Genomic DNA, 18889 nt, shown 5'->3' with positions numbered 1-18889 from the left:
CCAGCAACCACTAATCTGTTCTCCATTTCTATAATTTTGTCATTCAAGAGTGCCATATAATATACGATGTAACCTTTTGGGATTGGCTTTTCTGACTCAGCATAATTCTCTGGAGATTTATCCAAGTTGTTGCATGTATCAACGGTTTGTTCCTTTTTATTGGTGAATAAAAAACACGATGGTATCAATGTACCATAGTTTGTTTAGCTGTTCACCTGTTGGAGGACATCTAGGTGGTTTCCAGGTTTGGCTATTATGAATAAACATTTGTGAACAGCGTTTTATGTGAACATGAGTCCCCATTTCTCTGGAATAAATGCCCAGGAGTACAATTTCTGGGTCATATGGTACTTCCATGTGTAGTCTTTTTTTTTTTTTTTTAAACTGCCATCGTGTTTTCCAGAGTGACTGTACCATTGTACATTCCCACCAGCAATGTATGTTCCAGTTTCTCCGGATCTTGGCCAGCATTTGGTATCGTCACTATTTTTAAAATTTTAGCCATCTGATAGCAGTGTAATGATATCTCATTGTGGTTTTGGTTTGCATTTCTGTAGTGGTTAATGATGTTGAACATCTTTTCATGTGCTTGTTGGCCATCTGTATACCCTCTTCAGTGAAATGTCTTTTGCCCATCTTCTAATTTTACTGTTTGCTTTTTCACTGTTGAGTCTGGAGAGTTCTTCCTAAATAGATACTAGTCCTTTATTGGATATGTGGTTTGCAAATATTTTCTCCTGTTCTATAGCTTGTCTTTTTTTTTTTTTTTGGTGAGGAAGATAGTCCCTGAGCTAACATCTGTGCCAATCTTCCTCTACTTTGTATATGGGACGCCCCCACAGCATGGCTTGATGAGTGGTATGTAGGTTCCTTGCCTGGGATCTGAACCTGCAAACCCCAGGCTGCCGAAGCAGAGCGTGTGAACTTACTCACTATGGCACTGGGCTGGCCCGGTAGCTTATCTTGTTATTGTCCTAATAGCATCTTTTGCAGAGCAAAAGTTTAAAATTTTGATCAAGTCCAGTTTATCAATTTCCCTGTTTATGAATCATGCTTTTGATGTCAAGTCTAAGGACCCTGCCAAGTCCTAGATCTCAAAGATTTTCTTCTTTTTTTTTTCCTAATATGTTATAATTTTATGTTTTGCAGTTAAGTCTGTGATCAACCTTGAGTTAATTTTTTTTGTATACAGTGTGAGACTTAAGTTGAGGTTCATTTCTTTTTCTTTCTTTCTTTCTTTTTTGCCTATGGATGTCCAATTGCTTCAGTACCGTTTGTTGAAAAGACTAACTGTTTCCATTAAATTCCTTTTGCACCTTTGTGAAAAACTACTAACTTGTTGGGCATATATGTATATTTGTCTATTTCTGAGTTCTTTACTCTGTTCTATTGATCTGTATGTCTGTCCCTCTGCCAATGTCACACAGTCTGTATAGTGAGCCTTGAAATTGAGTTGACTGATTCTTCCTATTTTCTTCTTTTTTAAAAAAATTATTTTGGCTGTTCTAGTTCCTTTGCTTTTCCTCATAAATTTAAGAATAATCTTGTCTATAACTACAAAAAATCTTTCTGGGATTTTGATGGGAATTATGTTAAATCTGTATATCAATTTGAGGATAATTGATATCTGTACTATGTTAAGCCTTCTGATCCATGAACATGGTATGTTTTCCCATTTATTTAGAGCTTTGATTTCTTTCATGAGCATTGTGCAGCTTTCAGCATACAAGTTCTGTACGTGGCTTGTTAGATTTATGCTGAAGTATTTAATTTTTTGTTGAAAGGTTGTAAATGGTATCATGTTTTTAATTTTGGTGTCCACATGTTTCTTGCTAGTCTTTAGAAATACAATTAAGTTTTTTCTATGTTTATCTTGTATCCTGTGACCTTGCTGGACTCATTTATTAGTTTGAGAGTTTTTTTTGTAGATTCCTTGGAATTTTCTACTTAGACTATTAGTCATCTGCAAATAGGGACAGTTTTATTTCTTCCTCCTGACCTATATGCCTTTTATTTCCATTTCTTGCCTTATGGCACTGGCTAGAACTTGTAGCATTATGTTGAATAAGAGTGGTGAAAGGGGACATCCTTGCCTTATTCCCAGTTTTAGGGGAGGAAGCATTAAGTATTTCTCCTTTCAGTGTAATGTTAGCTGTTGGTTTTTTGTAGATGCTCTTTATCACATTGAGGAAGTCCCATTCCTTTATTATTTTTCTGAGAGTTTTAAAATCATGGGCTTTGAATTTGGCAAATGCCTTTTCTGCATTGATTAATATTAGCATATAATTTTTCTTCTCTAGCTTGTTAATATAGTGGATTACACTGATTGATTTTTGAATATTGAATCAGCTTTGCATCCCTGGAATAAATCCCACTTTGCCATAGTGTATATATTCTTTTTATATTTTGCTGAATTCTGTTTGCTAATTTTTTGTTAAGGTTTCTTTGTCTATATTCATGAAGGACATTGATCTGTAACTCTTTTTTGGTACTGTCTTTCTGGTATTGGTATCAAGATAATCCTAACTTCATAAAGTGAATTGAGAAATAGTCCCTCCTCTTCTGTTTTCAAGGAGGGATTGTATAGAATTGTTGTTAATTCTTTAAATATTTGCTAGAATTCTTCAGTGAAACCATTTGGGCTTGGGTATTTCTTTCTTTCTTTTTTAATTGACTTCATTTTTAAGAGAAGTTTTAAGTTTACAGAAAAATTGAGTGGAAAGTATAGAGTGTTCCCATATGCCCTTCCCCCACCAGTTTCCTGTTATTAACATCTTGTTCCATTGTATACATATACAAATGTGTGGTACGTTTATTACAACTGGTGAGCCAAAATTGATACATTATTATTAACTAAAGTCTGTAGTTCACGTTAGGGTTCACTCTTTGTGTTGTACATTCTGTGGGATTTGACAATGTGTAATGACATGTATCCACCATTACAATATCTTACAGAATAGTTTCACTGCCCTATAAATTCCTTGTGTTCCACCTTTCATTCCTCCCTCCCTTCCTTCCCCAAAACGCCTGGTAACCACTGATCTTTTTACTGTCTCTATAGTTTTGCATTTTGTGGAATGTCATATAGTTGGAATCACATAGTATGTAGGCTTTTCAGATGGGCTTCTTTCACTTAGCAATAACATTTAAGGTTCCTGTATGTAATAGTGCATTTCTTTTTATTGCCAAAGAATATTCTATTGTCTGGATGTACCATAGTTTATCCATTCACCTATTGAAGGACGTCTTGGTTGCTTCTACATTTTGGCAATTATGAATAAAGCTGCGATAAACATTTGTGTGCAGGTTTTTGTGTGGAGATTTCTTTGTTCATTTTTTTTTTTGATTTTAAAATTATGGATTCAATTTCCTTGATAGTTATAGGGCCATTCAAAGGATCCATTTCCTATTGGGTGAGTTGTGTAGTTTGTGCTTTTCAAAGAAGTGGTTCATTTCCTGTAGGTTGTCAGATTTATTGTGTAGAGTTGTTCTTAGTGTTCCCTTATTATCTTTGCAATGCCTGTAGATCTTTGTGATCTCTCCTGTTTCATTCTGGATATTATTTTGTGTCTTCTCTCTTTTTCTTTTTAATCTTGCTAGAGATTAGTCAGTTTTATTGATCTTTTCGAAGAAGCAATTCTTTTTTTTTTTTTTTGTGAGGAAGATCAGCCCTGTGCTAACATCTGCCAATCCTCCTCCTGTTTTTTTTTTGCCGAGGAAGACTGGCCCTGGGCTAACCTCTGTGCCCATCTTCCTCCACTTTATTTGGGATGCCGCCACAGCATGGCTTGCCAAGCGGTGCTTCATGCGTGCCCGGGATCCAAACCGGTGAACCCCAGGCCGCCGCAGCGGAGCACATGCACTTAACCGCTTGTGCCACCAGGCCGGCCCCAAAGCAATTCTTTTTCTTGTTTTTTTTGTGAGGAAGATCAGCCCTGAGCTAACATCCACGCCAATCTTCCTCTTTTTGCCGAAGAAGACTGGCCCTGGGCTAACATCTGTGCCTATCTTCCTCCACTTTATATGGGACGCTGCCACAGCATGGCCTGACAAGTGGTGCATCGGTGCACGCCCGGGATCCGAACCCAGGCCTCCAGCAGCAGAGCGCGCACAGGGCTAGCCCCAGCAATTCTTTATTTCATTGATTTTTCCTGTTGTTTTTCTGTGTTCAATTTTATTGATTTCTGCTGTAATTTTTATTACTTCCTTCTGCTTGCGTTGCATTTATTTGAGATTTTTCCTCTTTTCTTTCTTTTTTTTTTAAAGTTTTTTTTTTTTTTTTAGATTTTATTTATTTATTTTTCCCCCCAAAGCCCCAGTAGATAGTTGTATGTCATAGCTGCACATCCTTCTAGTTGCTGTACGTGGGACGCCACCTCAGCGTGGCCAGAAAAGCCGTGCGTCAGTGCGCGCCTGGGATCCGAACCTGGGCTGCCAGCAGCGGAGTGCGCGCACTTAACCGCTAAGCCATGGGGCCGGCCCTCCTCTTTTCTAATGTATGCATTTTCAGGTGCTATAAATTTCCCTCTCAGCACTGCTTTAGCTGTGTCCCACGAATTTTGATATGTTATATTTTACTTTTTATTCAAGTCAATGTATTTTAAAAATTTCCCTTGAGACTTCTTTGATCCATAGATTATTTAGAAGTGTGTTGTTTAGTTTTCAAGTGTTTGAAGATTTTCCTGTTATCTTTCTGTTGTTGATCTGTAGTTTGAGTCTATTGTGGTCAGAGAAGATACTCTGTATAATTTCAATTCTTTTAAATTTGTTGAGGTTTGCATTATAGCCCAGGATAATAGTCTATCTTGGTATGCGTTCTGTGGGCACTTGAATGTGTATTCTACTTTGTTGGGTAGAATATTCTATAAATGTTGATTAGACTCTGTTGGTTGATGGTGTTGTTGAGTTTCTCTATATCCTTATTGATTTTTCTGTCTAGTTCTATCATTTACTGTGAGAGGAATGTTGACATCTCCAATTCTAATCATGGATTTGCCTACTTCTTTCAAGTCTGTCAGTTTTTGCTTCACATATTTTACAGCTCTGTTGTTTCAATGCATACAAATTTAGGATTGCTATTTCTTCTTGTGAATTAGACCCTTTCATCGTTATATAATATTCATCTCTGTCTCTGGTAATTTTCTTTGTTCTAAAGTCTACTTTATCTGATATTAGTATAGCCACTCCTGCTTTCCTTTGATTAGTGTTTGAATGATATATCTTTTTCTACCCTTTATTTTCACCTTACTTATATCATTATATTCAAAATGAGTTTCATGTAGACAGCGCATAGTTCGGTCGTGTTTTTAATCTGCTCTGTAAATCTCTGTCTTCTAATTGGTGCATTTAGACTATTTACATTTGATGTAATTATTGATATGTTAGGGCTTAAGTCTGCCAGTTTATTTTCTGTTTTCCATTTTTTTATGTCTGTTTTTTGTTTCTCTGTTTTTCTTTATCCTCGCTTCCCATGGGCTGCTGAAATGTTTTTTAGAATTTCATTTTGATTTATCTAGTGTTTTTGAGTGTATCTTTTTGTATAGCTTTTTTTTTTTTTGGTGTGGAAGATTGGCCCTGAGCTAACATCCGTTGCCAATCTTCCTCTTTTTTGCTTAAGGAAGACTGGCCCTGAGCTAACATCTGGGTGAATCCCCCTCTATTTTGTATGTAGGATGCCACCACAGCATGGCTTAACAAGCAGTGTGTACGTCCATGCCCGGGATCTGAAGTGGAGTGTGTGAACTTAACTGCTACGCCTCTGGGCCAGCCCCTCTTGTATAAATTTTTTATGGTTGCTCTAGGTATTACATTAATATATATAACTTATTACAGTTTACTGGTTTGAGTGAAGTATAGAAATCTATAGAATTTTACCAGTTTGAGTAAACTATAGAAACCTTAACTCCCTTTATCCTCTTTCATTTATAACATAATTATCTTAAATATTTCTTCTACATACATTTTGGACCACAACAGATAATTTTTGCTGCAACCATCAAACCTAATTTAGAAAGCTCAAGAGGAGAAGGAAAGCCTATTATATTTACCCATATTTTGCTTACTGTGTTCTTTCTTCCTTCTGATGTGCCAAGGTTCCTTCTCTTATTGTTTCCTTTCTGTTTACGGAACTTCCTTTGACCCTTTTTTTAGTTAGGTCTGCTGGTGACATAATTGCCTAGTCTCTCTTCTTCTGAGAATGTCTTGATTTCCCCTTGGTTACTGTCAGGTGGATGTAGAAAGCCAGGTTCCCAGCTCCTCACTACTGCTGGGTGGGGTGGGAGTTCTAGCTCCCCAGTGGTCTCAACTGACAGTGGGGGGTGGGGAGCTGGAATGAGTAATGGGGCTGGTGCTCATTAATGGAGTGTGGAGGTGAGAGTCCCATCTACCTCCATGGCCTCCTCTGAAGCCGCCATGTAGGCATGAGGGGACAGGGGGTTGGGGCGCCTCATCACAGCATTATGAGGGTGGAAGTCTAGGTCCCCAGCTGGCCTTACTGGCGTGGGTTAGGCTGAGGTCACAGTCTTGTCCGTGGTGTTGGGCTGGAGCAGAGCAGTTATCATCTGAAACTTTCTGTCTTGCTAGGATGCCCCTTTCCTGGTCCTTTGGCTAGAGGGAGCAGGCTCTTCTTGGGGCCCTGGCGTTTACGGACAGCCAGCTTCCTCAGCTCCAGGTCTGGGATACATGAGGAAAAAGAACCCAGGGCACTCACCACTGTCGTTCCTCGATCCTGAGGTCCCTCAACAGTTGGTCTTCTCTCCAGCTTTCAGATTCTTATATTTGTTTTATAGATACTGTACAGGGTTTTTAGTTGTATTTAGTGGGAGGAATAAGGAAAAGTGTGTCTGCTTCCTCTTCCTCTTTACTTTTTTAAATGAACGAGGCATTTTCGCTCTTCTTTTTTTCCTTCCTCCTCTTTCCCTTCTCTTCTCCAAATCTTCCCCTTCTTTCTTTGTCACTTTCTTTTTTTCTCTTTTCCTCGCCTTTGCAAGCATAACATGTATGTTTGGACTATGGGCTCCATAACTAAACCCCTGGGTTAAAAGTCCAGCTCTACCCACATGACTCAGCCTCTCGGAGGCTTGGTTTCCTCATCTGTAAAATGGGCTTAATCTTAATACCCAATTCATAGGGTTGTTGTAAGGATTCGATGCCGTAATCAACGTAACATGGTTAGACCATCACCTGACTGATCATACGTGCTTAACCAGGTTTACTATTCACGTTCTTGCTGTGTGCTTTTCTAAGGAGATTGCAGGCAGTGTGGTGTAGAGTGGAGTGTTCAGGTTGCCGTGGCAATGAGAAGACAACAGAGTTGGACCTTCTCTTTCGCCCCACACTGCTTCAGACATGATTATGCTAAAATTTGAACAGAAGAAATGTATCGTTTGGTTGATTCTGAGCAAAGGGCTCCTTGTCCCAGTCCCCAGGGGTGCAAAGTGGCTGTTGGCCATCTCAAAGGCCCAAGGAGATGGAATGAGCAGGTCCTTCCTGTGAAGGGATGACAGTATTAATGTTCCAGATGTTGGTGGGAGGGATATGGAAAGAAAGAATTGAAAGCCAAGTATCCTCCTTTTTTTCTTCTCTTTTTCTGCAAAGGCATTGGTGACTACATAACTCGGTGCCGACAGGCCCTTGGGAAATTTGAGTCCCTTGTCCACCAGATTCATAAGAATGCAGATGACATTTCTTCCAGGCTCACGTTGATAGAGTCTGTAAATCTCTTTAAATATCCAGCACCTAAAAGTGAAGAAGAGCTCCCAGGTAGATCTGACTTCTTGTTTCTTTGATTATGGAAGGAATGAAAAAAACACCTCTTGGTCATGATTGTGCATACAAACACACACACACACACACACACATTTATTCCTTGCATGGCGTAAAACCACTCCCAATGATGTCAGTCATTTACTTGAAAGGATCATGGGTGTTTGTTTTTGTCACATTTTATGCATTGCTTAGATAGTTTTACAAATTCCTGAGTCTGAAGATCATTAATACTTTTGTTAATAACTTTGTAACAGTAAAGTGAATTGTATTTTTATAGGCTCACATTTGCTTGTTCAAACAAGATATTTTAAGTGGTCTGAGACTAGTCAACAAGGAATTTGGGACTAGTAAACAAGAATTCAAGAAAAGCAAGTTTCTCCAAAGATATAAAAGCCACCCTCTGTGCGTGGCATACTGTAGCGTGCATAATGGGCCTTCCCATGCTCTCATTTATTTTTTGCTTAGAGTGTGTCTTGATTTCTGGTGTGGTCTTGTTTTCTGCTTTGGGTCAAGGTTACAGACTGTTTTTGTATTTCCAAGAGATATAGCTAATGTTGGGATTGCTTGTTGCGTAATGTCCTTTCCCGTATTCACGAAGAGCCGTATGTAACAGGTGTCTTCCTCAACAGGCGTGAAGGAATTCTTCGAGCACATTGAACGAGAAAGGGCCAAAGATGTGGAGCACATGGTCAGGTGGCATCTTGCCATTGGGCCTCTGCTGACCAAAGCTGAGGGTCTGGTCATCCACACCAACACAGGCAAGGCCCCCAAGCTGGCCTCCTACTACGAACACTGGGAAAGTAGGATTTATGAGGTCTTGACAAAGCTCATCCTGAAGTGAGTTAATCTTGTTGCCTGTTTTATTTTTTTATTAATATTATTTTTTAATATAAAGTTCTTTTTTTCTTTTAATTTTTTTTAAATTTATTTTTCCCCCAAAGCCCCAGTGGATAGTTGTATGTCATAGTTGCACATCCTTCTAGTTGCTGTATGTGGGACGCAGCCTCAGCATGGCCGGAGAAGTGGTGCGTTGGTGCGCGCCCGGGATCCGAACCCAGGCCGCCAGCAGCAGAGCGTGTGCACTTAACCGCTAAGCCACGGGGCCGGCCCTGTTGCCTGTTTTAAAGACAGTGTGCATGGATTAAAGTAGTACATATATGAATAGTTAAAGGGCAGTTGCAAGGTACAGAATAAAAATCAGTTGGGCAGTGAGTCTGCTTTCTGGTCACAGGGTACTCGTAGGATGGAGGGATGACTTTCCATTTTGGTCATATTCTTGTGAGCCCACTCAACACAGAAAAAGAAATGATCCTTCTCCCCACTTTGACTGTCTGAAAGACATACATGTCTGTGTCAACTGGCAACAGAAAATTGCTGTCACTCAGTATTTACCAAAATCCCAGATGACGCCCTCGCCCATATTGAGAGAGGCTGATTTCAAGAATGTATGACCCATTCACTCTTCCCGATGGTCTAAAGTAAACCCCTGGCTAGAATGAGCATCATGTATGTGTTGAATGCCTATTATGTGGGCCAGCCTCTCACCCAGTACAGGCTGTCCCTTCCCTCCTGGAGCTCACAGCCCACAGCCCAGCAGCTCAGCTAGACCAGCTGAGAGCTAAGCCCGGACATTATTGCATTCACTTAGGATCATTCTAGGAAACCAGCCTATGAAATTCATCACTGTTAGCATTGCCTCCATATTGTCAAGGGTGGTGTTATTTCATCATACAACATCTTTTCATGAAGAACCCCAGAAGAAATTTCTCTAATTTCCCTTCTGATCTTAGCCTCCTGAGAAAGTATTTTTCTTGTGCTCTTTCATTTCTTATTGTTTTGTTTTTAAATGGTATAGACACTATGAATTGTTGACTTCATAGCTTTCCCTCTTCTCCTTGACTGCTAGGAAGCTTAGAACCAAATTTGTAGCCTGAATGCAACAAATATATAGGCATTTATGATTTGCATTGTTAGTCTTATTCTTGACTCTACATATATATATATATTTAAAGCTAACATGTATGAGAGCTTACTGTGCACCAGGCTTATATTATGCTCTTTACAATTCTCATCCCTGTTTTACACATGAGGCACAGACTATTGGGAAGGTAGGTGACTTGCCCAAGGCCACACATCTAGTAGGAAGAAGAGCTGGGATTTGAACCTGGGCCAATATCTCTTCACTAAACTGCCTCTGATTAGTGTCATCTTTCTTCCTTATTTTATCCCACTTTGGTTTTACAGTCTCTTACTGTAGTTACAGTTTCCTTGTGAGCTGCTAAAATCCACTTTGGAATAATACATTAATAAATAAAATGAAGACCTTTGGTCTTCTTGTTTCCTGGGCCCAGTTTGACAATCTTCACTAAGTTGGTCCTTTAAATAAACCTGTTTTCTATATATTTCATTTATTGTTAATTTTTGCTTCTAACTTGGACTCCTAAAGCAGCCCTTTATATAGGGTTACCTCCCATAGTGTTTCCCTTTCTAATATGCTATGTTTTCTGTTGATTCATCCCTCCATCCATCCATCCTTCCATCCATCCATTCATCCATCCATCCACTCATTCATTCATTCATTCAAAGGATTGTTAGAGCCTGCCATGTGCCAGGCACTGGATCAGACAAGACCTCTGTGCTTCTGGAGCTTCTCATAGGGGCGGGAGGCAAGACACAAGAAAACAGATATAACCAAGATGATGTCTCAAAATAAAGCAGAATTATGTTCTGGGGAGAGAATGGAGTGGCTTTGTCACTGGGTGGTTTACAAAGGCCATGGAGAGGCCACATTTTAGCTGAGTCCTGAAGATAAGGAGAGAGCTGGAAGAGGGAGGAACTTTCTGGGGGAGACAAAAGCCAGTGTGAAGACCATTATTCCTCAACCAGAGTTGAGCTTTTGGAAGTCATCACTATTATTTAAGTATCTTCCAACTAATAGATATTAACTTCCCAAAAGTAGAAATGAGCTGTTTGTAAGATTTAGGCCAAAAAAAGGATATATAATAAAACTCACCCCAAACTGTCCATGACAACCCTATAATGTGTTATTCCTTGTAGTCAGCTTTTTAAGTCTGACTTTTGGGACTCTAGTCATTTTCACCAACTGTTGGATCTATTTCACTCTAGGGTGTACTGAGTCTTTTTTATTAACCCCTCTTAGGAATTTGCAGTCTTTCAATTCTTTAATCCTTGGAAATGTCCCTTTGTTCCAAACGGAAACCATTTTGACCGCACCCGAGATCATCCTGCATCCCAATGCAAATGAGATTGACAAAATGTGCGTCCATTGTGTCCGAAACTGCGTGGAGATCACCAAGGTAAGGGCGGAGATGTCTCTGTTGTTTCACAGATGGCTTGTCATCACAGATGGCTGGGCCCATCAGCTGTCGACAGCAAGTTACTGAGGATGAGAACATAGGTTCCACTTCCGTCCTTTGTCCAGCCGTTTTTAGTCTCTTCCTGGCTCCTCCTTTGTAGATCTCTAAATTTGGGAGTGTCCCAAGGCTTGATCCTGGCTCTCTTTCCTTCTCTCTGCATAATCATGACCAGTCCATGGCTCTTAATACCACCCCTATGGAGATGACTGCCCATTTCCACCTCCAACCCGGACCTCTCTACCACACACGACACTTCAGTCAGTTGCCTACTTGATGTCTCCCCTTGGACCTTAGACTTGGCATGTTCAAGATGGAATTCTTGACTTCCTGCCTTGCAACCTGGTCCTGCCCCAGTTTTTCCTACTACAGGAAGTGGCACCAACGTCAACCCAATTGCTTGAGCTGAAAACCTAGGAGTCATCCTTGGTTCCCCTGTTTCTCTCATCCACCCATATCCAGCCCTTGACTCGCGTCCCAAACACACTTGCAATCTGTCCTTTTCTCTCCTTTTCCACAATACCAGTCTGCCCCACGTTGCTATCATCCTTTGTCTGGACTATTGCAGTAAAGTGTCTACAATCCATTCTCTACCATAGGTGATCAGAATTACCTTCTTAAAGTATGAATCGTTTCATGTCATCCTTTGTATAAAAAACCCCAGTGACTTCACATTGCACTTAGAACATAATCCAAACTCCTATGGTCCAGGAGGCCTCTACAGTCTAGCATCTGCCGCCTTTCTGATCTCAGTTCCTGCCTCTATCAGGCTCCACTGTGCTCCAGCCTAATGTACCTCCAGCAGGTAACCCTAGTTCCTCCTGAAATTGTTGTACTAACTGTTCCCTCTGCCTGGAAACTTCTACTCCCAGACCTTTACTCACTGGCTCCTTCTTGCTCTTCTCTATCACGTCGCCCTAATCCATCTTCTTCCTAGCACTCATCACTACCTGACCTTTTCTTGTTTATTTCCTCGCTCACTTATCTATTGACTATCTCATGCCACTAGGATGCAAGTTCCCTGAGAACGTGGACCTTGTGTGTCTGTTCACTTTTGAATCCCCAGCACCTCGAACAGCGTCTGGCCATATTTGTGGATGTCACACCCCCTCGAGACACTAACATCTTTCTCCTGACTTGGTTTGTTCAGACAGTCAAACATACTTCCGGCATTTTTTTTTAGTGTAAAACTAAGTGTAGATTACAAATAGGGAATTTCATTTCACTGTGCTTGGAAATTAATAGATTGCACATATTTTATAATAAAATGTAATAATGCTAATTTTAATGCTAATAAAGTTATTTATTAGGCCTCTGTCATATGAATTCTCTTAGTTTATAGGTTACATCACTGGGTCTTTGAACATGGAAGGAAGACGATTTCCGAGGGGTAAATAAATAGAAAAGGCACTCTGTAAAACATTAGGGATATTAATCACAACATTTCACACCAATTTAACCAACTTAACCAATTTTTCTCCCTTACCAATAGATGGACTTGAGGCTTTTGGTGAAGCCTGTATTATTTTACCTTCATAAATTCTTTCTTTCAAATGAAAAGAATTTTTGCCTATCCTCTTAGAAAATGTTGGAAATTTACTTCATTAACAAAAATCTCTGCAAGTAAACATTTATGACTTGGTAACTTAATATGGCTTAACTGTACCATCTCTTTGAACTTCAGGATTCATATTTCATGGCTGAAAACAAAATGAACAAAAATTTTGAACTAGGATCTTAATGACCTCATCTGTTAAGTGGAAATGGTAATACAATCCACCTTCTCGAGTTGTTGGGAGGATTAAATGATGTGACACATGTAGAGAGCTTAGCACAGGGCTTGGCAATCAGTAGCTCTAAAGAAATGTTAGCTATTGGCATTGGTATTAGAATTACTAGTTGTTGTTATGCCCATTATATAGATGGTGAAACTACGGTTCAGAGAAGTTATGATTGACACACCCAGGGTCTGCTTATGAACCATGCTTTTTTTTTTTTTTTAAAGATTTTATTTATTTATTTTACCCCCAAAGCCCCAACAGATAGTTGTATGTCATAGCTGCACATCCTTCTAGTTGCTGTATGTGGGACGTGGCCTCAGCGTGGCCGGAGAAGCAGTGCGTCGGTGCGCGCCCGGGATCAGAACCCCGGGCCGCCAGCAGTGGAGCGCGCGCACCTAACCGCTAAGCCACGGGGCCGGCCCATGAACCATGCTTGATTAAAAGAAGAGGGAATCTTGACTCTGCAGCAGGGAGATCTCAAATAAACAGATTTGTTCTGAGACACTGGGGATTCAGTTTGCCTGACTTTTATGTTTCTTCATCTGTAAATAAGGAAACTAAAGTTGTTTTATTCATCCATCATATAGGAAGTGGATGGCCAATGTTATTTAAAAAGTTCACTTTTTTTGCATAACGAGCGACTTCAAATCTTAGTGGCTTAAAACAATATCTACGTAGCTCATGGTTCTGCAGGCTGAGTTCTGCAGAGCGGTTCTGCTGGGCTTGGCTCTGCTCCCTTGCACGTCAGATGATTGGCTGGCGTTGGCTGGGCCCCTGGGTTCTCCTCTGTATGGCTTATCATCATCTAGTAGGCTAGCTCAAGCTCGTTCATCTGGTGGTTGCGAGGTTTCAAGAGCTCAAGGGCTGAAGCTGCAGGGCTGGTTGAGCCCTTGGCTTGGAACTCGCATAACGCTCCGTCTGCCCCTGCTGTTGGTCAGGTTGTCACAGGCTAGCCTGGATGAGAAAATACATTCATGTCTTGATGGGAGGAACAAAATATTGTGGTCATGTTGGCAATCTAGCACAATTTATTAATAAATTTCCATTACTAGAAAAACTTCTTACTGAATACTAATCTGCACACAGGAAGCAACACAGATACTAACGTACTGTCTCTTCCCTGCCTCTTGTTTTCCAGCATTTTGTTCGATGGATGAACGGCAGCTGCGTAGAATGCCCTCCTCAGAAGGGGGAGGAGGAAGAACTTGTTATAATAAGCTTTTACAATGATATTTCTCTGAACCCTCAGATAATCGAACAAGCTGTTATGATCCCCCAAAATGTCCACAGGATTCTGATCAATCTTATGAAGTACCTACAAAAATGGAAGAGGTATCGACCTCTCTGGAAATTGGACAAGGCCATCGTGATGGAGAAATTTGCCGCCAAGAAACCTCCTTGTGTGGCGTATGATGACAAGTTGCAGTTCTATTCCAAGATAGCCTACGAAGTTACGCGCCACCCTTTAGTTAAGGACGAGCACTGCATCAGGCTGCAACTAGGGCCCCTGGCAAACACAGTGCAGGAAAGCGCCAAGTCCTGGGTGATTTCGCTTGGAAAACTTCTCAACGAGTCAGCCAAGGAGGAGCTCCATAACCTCCACGACGAGATGGAGGTAGGATCACTGGGTTTAATTAAAACGACTTTTCATGAAAGTCAGGTCTTCGTTTGGTACTGTTTTTTCTATGTTTATTTAGTGTCCTTTGAACTTTCTTTTCTAGCACCTGGCCAAAAACCTGAAGAAGAGCCCCAATACCCTGGAAGACCTCAAGTTTGTCCTTGCAACGATTGCAGAAATTAGAAGTAAATCTTTAGTCATGGAACTAAGATACAGGGACGTCCAGGAACGATACCGCACCATGGCCATGTATAATCTCCACGTAAGCGAACTTCTATTTTCTTAAGCATCTTACAGTTGGGTTGAATACTAAGACCCTTTTCAGAAATATTTCTCAAATATACTGCCATAGATTTGTTTATGACTTTAAGTAATAAAATTTAAGTGTAAAGCAACTCCAGTGATTTAGAATAACGAAAGCTTAGAGATTATTTCTTGATCTTGCATGGCTCAAATAGTATCTTTTCCAGACTGGTCTATAACTGCACACCATTTCAATTCTCCCTCTTCCTTTTTTTCTGTTTGTGTGTATGTTAATTTCCTTTAATAAGGAAAGGACTCTTGCAAAAATGATCAGAAGAGAGAAACAGAGAGAAATAAGACAACAAAAGAAACTGGTGGAAGATAATAATTCACTTGCCGTTCTTCGCGTAGGGTAGTTAAACATGGTTTCAAGGACCTTCAGTTAAAATGATCAATTTTGTCTTTCATTTCCTTTACTCTATTAAGTAAAATGATTTTAAATTCTGTCTTAATACTGCATTGTGGTCGGCTTATTTGTCTATGTGTCTCTTGGCTTTGGTCAAGTCATTTTGTATCCTTATATGCCAGTTATTTCTGATTGAGTTCTGGACATTGTATATGACAAACTATGGAGGGAATGGAGGCTCTGGATGATGTTCTGTTTCGTCAGAGGAGATCTGTGTTTGCTTTTGACAGACAGCACAGCTGGGTGCATTAGCAAGCCAAGATAACCTTAGAGATTATGTCGATTTAAAGCTGGGTTTTAGTTGATGAAGGGCTTACCTCTCTAGGTTATCTATCTGCCTGTCTATCTAGCTATGTTATCTATTTATTTTTAAAAATGATTTTATCCTGATTTTATTTTAATTACAAAAATATAATTTTTTGTGATTCAACCAGCTTTTTTTGTAGGTTCAAATGACTTAGCCTGCTATTACCAGAAGCAGAAGTCCCTGGGCTGTAGCTTTGACCAGATATTTCAGTTCTAAATTACTGATCATTTATTGTTTGTTTTGTTTTTTTCATTAGCCTTCTGATGCAGAGAAAGAACTGGTTGACAAGATTGAGAGCACGTGGTCAAATCTGTTTAATGATTCAGCGAATGTGGAGCATGCTCTTGGGGGCATAAAGAAAACTTTCACAGAGGTACCTTTTAAATTATTACTTTCTGAGTAAAGATATTGAAAAATATCCATTGGGCTAAATTAACGCAACCCTGCTTTTCTCAGATTACTCGAGGTGAAATATTAAACTACAGACAGCAGATAGAGGATTTTGCAAAACGTTTCTATCTTGAAGGCCCTGGTTCTGTTGGTGAAGACCTTGATAAAGGTAAGAATATTTGTGTCGGTCTTACTGGGGTATCATGAGTATGTTTTGCTGAAGAATTTTATGGGAAGATAGGAGGGAGCGATGGTTCTTAACCTTGCCTGTACACTAGGTTCACCTGAGGAATCTCGAAAAACCACTGATGCCTCGGGCCCAGGTCCAAATAGCCTGATTCCATTGTTCTGGAGGGTAGTCTGGACATGAAGATTTTTAAAAGCTCCTGTGGGGATTCTAATGTGCAGCCCAGGTTGAGACCACTTAGAGGGAGAATGCTCAAGAGACAGAATTTTCTCACTGGAGGAGCTTGAAGATGTCCCTCTGGTTTTAGTTAGAATGACAGGGAGATAAAATCTGGTAATTCTACATGTGTCTTCCCTGATGGCTTCTGTGGATGAAATGATAGTTTATGTACATCGTTGATGATTTCTTATTCAATTTTGTATGCCTTAAAATGTATGTATTCATTAATCTAATTATTTACTTATTTACTAGGAGTAGAACTTTTAGCCACTTTTGAAAGAGAGCTAACGAGACATGAGAAGAACCGTCAGGAGTTGGCTAATGCTGAGAAACTTTTTGATCTCCCCATTACAATGTACCCAGAGCTGCTCAAAGTGCAGAAGGAAATGAGTGGGCTGAAGGCGATTTCTGAGCTCTACGATGGACTAAAGGTCAGCATCTCACTGACAGACTCAGTCTTTCCGAAGGGAATACAGGAGCTGATTAGGCCCAGAGGACTTTGATGCCACATTACAAAGAGCCTGGGGCAGATTTCACAGAAACCCTCACTTTGGCTCTTGGGAAGAGGTAATGGATATGGGGTTTCCGTTTGAGGTGATGAGAAAGTTCTGGAACTAGATAGTGGTGCTGGTTGCCTAACATTGTGAATGTACTTGATGCTACTGAATTGTACATTTTAAAATGGTTAAAATGGTAAATGCTATGTTACGTGTACTTTACCACAATAATAAAAGAGGAAACTCTCTCTTTGGAGGTCAGGGGTGAACTATGTAGCTGGAAGTGGAAGTTAAAAGTAGCAAATATGTCATTTGGGTGCCTCTCTTTAGTGTATGTTCCCCATGCATATTCATGCCATTCATTCATTCACTCATTCATTCATTCCTTCCCCCATCTATTCACTTAGTTCTTCATAGCCCAGTGCTGTCTGGTTGGAGAGCAGTGTCCAGAGCGGAGTTGCATCTGCCCATTCCATTCCTACCCTCCTTGAGCCCCCGGGAGAGACTGGCTGTATTAGTGTGGGTTCTCCAGGGAGACAGAACCAATAGGAACCAAAGAGATTTATTATAAGGAATTGGCTCACGCAATTATGGAGACTGAGAAGTCCCAAGATCTGCAGTCTGCGAGCTGGAGACCCAGGGAGCCGATGGTGCACTTCCAGTCAGATCTGAACTCAAAGGCAGGAGAAGACAGATGGCCCCCCTTGAAGACAGTCAGGCCGAGAGGGCGAGTGCTCGCTGTCTCCGCCTCTTTGTCCATCCAGGCTCTCAGTGGGTTGGATGAGGGCCACCCACAGTGGGGAGGGCCGTCTGCTCTACTCAGTCTCCTGATTCAAATGCTAATCTCATCCGGAAACACCCTCACAGACACACCCAGAGTGATGGATAATCAAATATCTGGGCACCCCTTGGCCCAGTCAAGTTCACACATAAAAGTAATCATCACAGCCACACTGGAAGCAATCACCATACCGCTGTGATATGTGACCGAGATGAGGTGGAGAGAGCGCCGTGGAGCCCAGAGGAGGAGAGAGGTGGCATTTGAGGAAGGCTCTGACTCAGGAGCAAGTTTCTTCCTGGCGCAGTCGTTGGACTTAGGGCCCACACTCCTCCAGCGTGACCTCGTTTTAACTAATTACATCTGCAAAGAACTTACCTCCAAATTAGGTCGCATTCTGAGGTTCTGGGCAGACGTGAATTTTAGGGGGACACTATTTAAGCCCGGTACACCCGGGAGTGTGGTACACAGAGGATAGGAACAAGGCCGGAGCCCGGGGGTGCTCCAACATCAAATACCACGAGAGGAAGACCCTCAAAAGGGAAGGAGGATGAGGAACGGTGCAGGTGGCGGGCAGATGGTGTCTTGGAAGCTGAGTGAGAAGGCATTTCAAGGGGGTCGGACTGTCAACAGCATCGAATGCCGCTGACGGATCAAGTAAGAGGAGGAGTGAGGAAGGACCGAAGGGTTTCATATCACGGAGGCCACTGTGGCCTCAAAAAGAAAAGTCTCGATGGAGTGGTAGCCATGGAAGCTGGATTAGAGTGAGTTCAAGATATTTACCCAAGAGAAAAGAAAGCATAGGTCCCTACAGAGACTTCTACAGGAGTGTTCCCAGCAGCTGTCTGTGTAACAGCCCAAGACTGGAAACAAACCAAATCTCCATCGACAAGTGAATGGGTAAATAAATTGTGCCACGTCCACCTCATGGAATACTACTCCGTAATAAAGGATTGAACTCTCGGTACCCCATGTGACAACATGGATGAATCTCAGAGTCATCATGCTGAGTGAAAGAAGCCAGGTGCAAAAGAGTACATACTGTGTGATTCCATTTGTGTAAAATTCTAGAACATGCAAACAAATTTATAGCGGCAGAAAGCAGATCAGTGGTTGCCTGGGGGGTGGGGTGGGGGCAGTGGGAGAGGTGATGACAGAGAGGCAAGAGGAGGCCTTTGAGGGTGACACATAAGTTCACGATCTCAATTGTGGTGATGGTTTCACAGGCGTGCACGTATGTCAAAACTCACCAAATCGCACAC

General features: G+C 41.1%; 1 protein-coding gene across 1 annotated transcript in view; it reads left to right on the top strand.

Moving 5' to 3' along the window:
• DNAH10 (dynein axonemal heavy chain 10) overlaps positions 1 to 18889 on the top strand; it is a 141189-nt gene that overhangs the window by 36830 nt on the left and 85470 nt on the right. Inside the window, exons 17-24 of the mRNA XM_058531258.1 lie at positions 7597 to 7761; positions 8397 to 8604; positions 10928 to 11084; positions 14061 to 14537; positions 14644 to 14802; positions 15813 to 15929; positions 16013 to 16115; positions 16605 to 16783. Coding sequence (XP_058387241.1) covers positions 7597 to 7761; positions 8397 to 8604; positions 10928 to 11084; positions 14061 to 14537; positions 14644 to 14802; positions 15813 to 15929; positions 16013 to 16115; positions 16605 to 16783 — 1565 coding nt within the window. The remainder of the gene's footprint in view (positions 1 to 7596; positions 7762 to 8396; positions 8605 to 10927; positions 11085 to 14060; positions 14538 to 14643; positions 14803 to 15812; positions 15930 to 16012; positions 16116 to 16604; positions 16784 to 18889) is intronic.

The sequence above is a fragment of the Diceros bicornis genome, chromosome 35, assembly GCF_020826845.1.
Source record: "Diceros bicornis minor isolate mBicDic1 chromosome 35, mDicBic1.mat.cur, whole genome shotgun sequence".
Lineage (NCBI taxonomy): Eukaryota > Metazoa > Chordata > Mammalia > Perissodactyla > Rhinocerotidae > Diceros > Diceros bicornis.
Note: the sequence above shows the minus strand (reverse complement) of the source record. Positions and strands in the feature narration are given on the sequence as shown.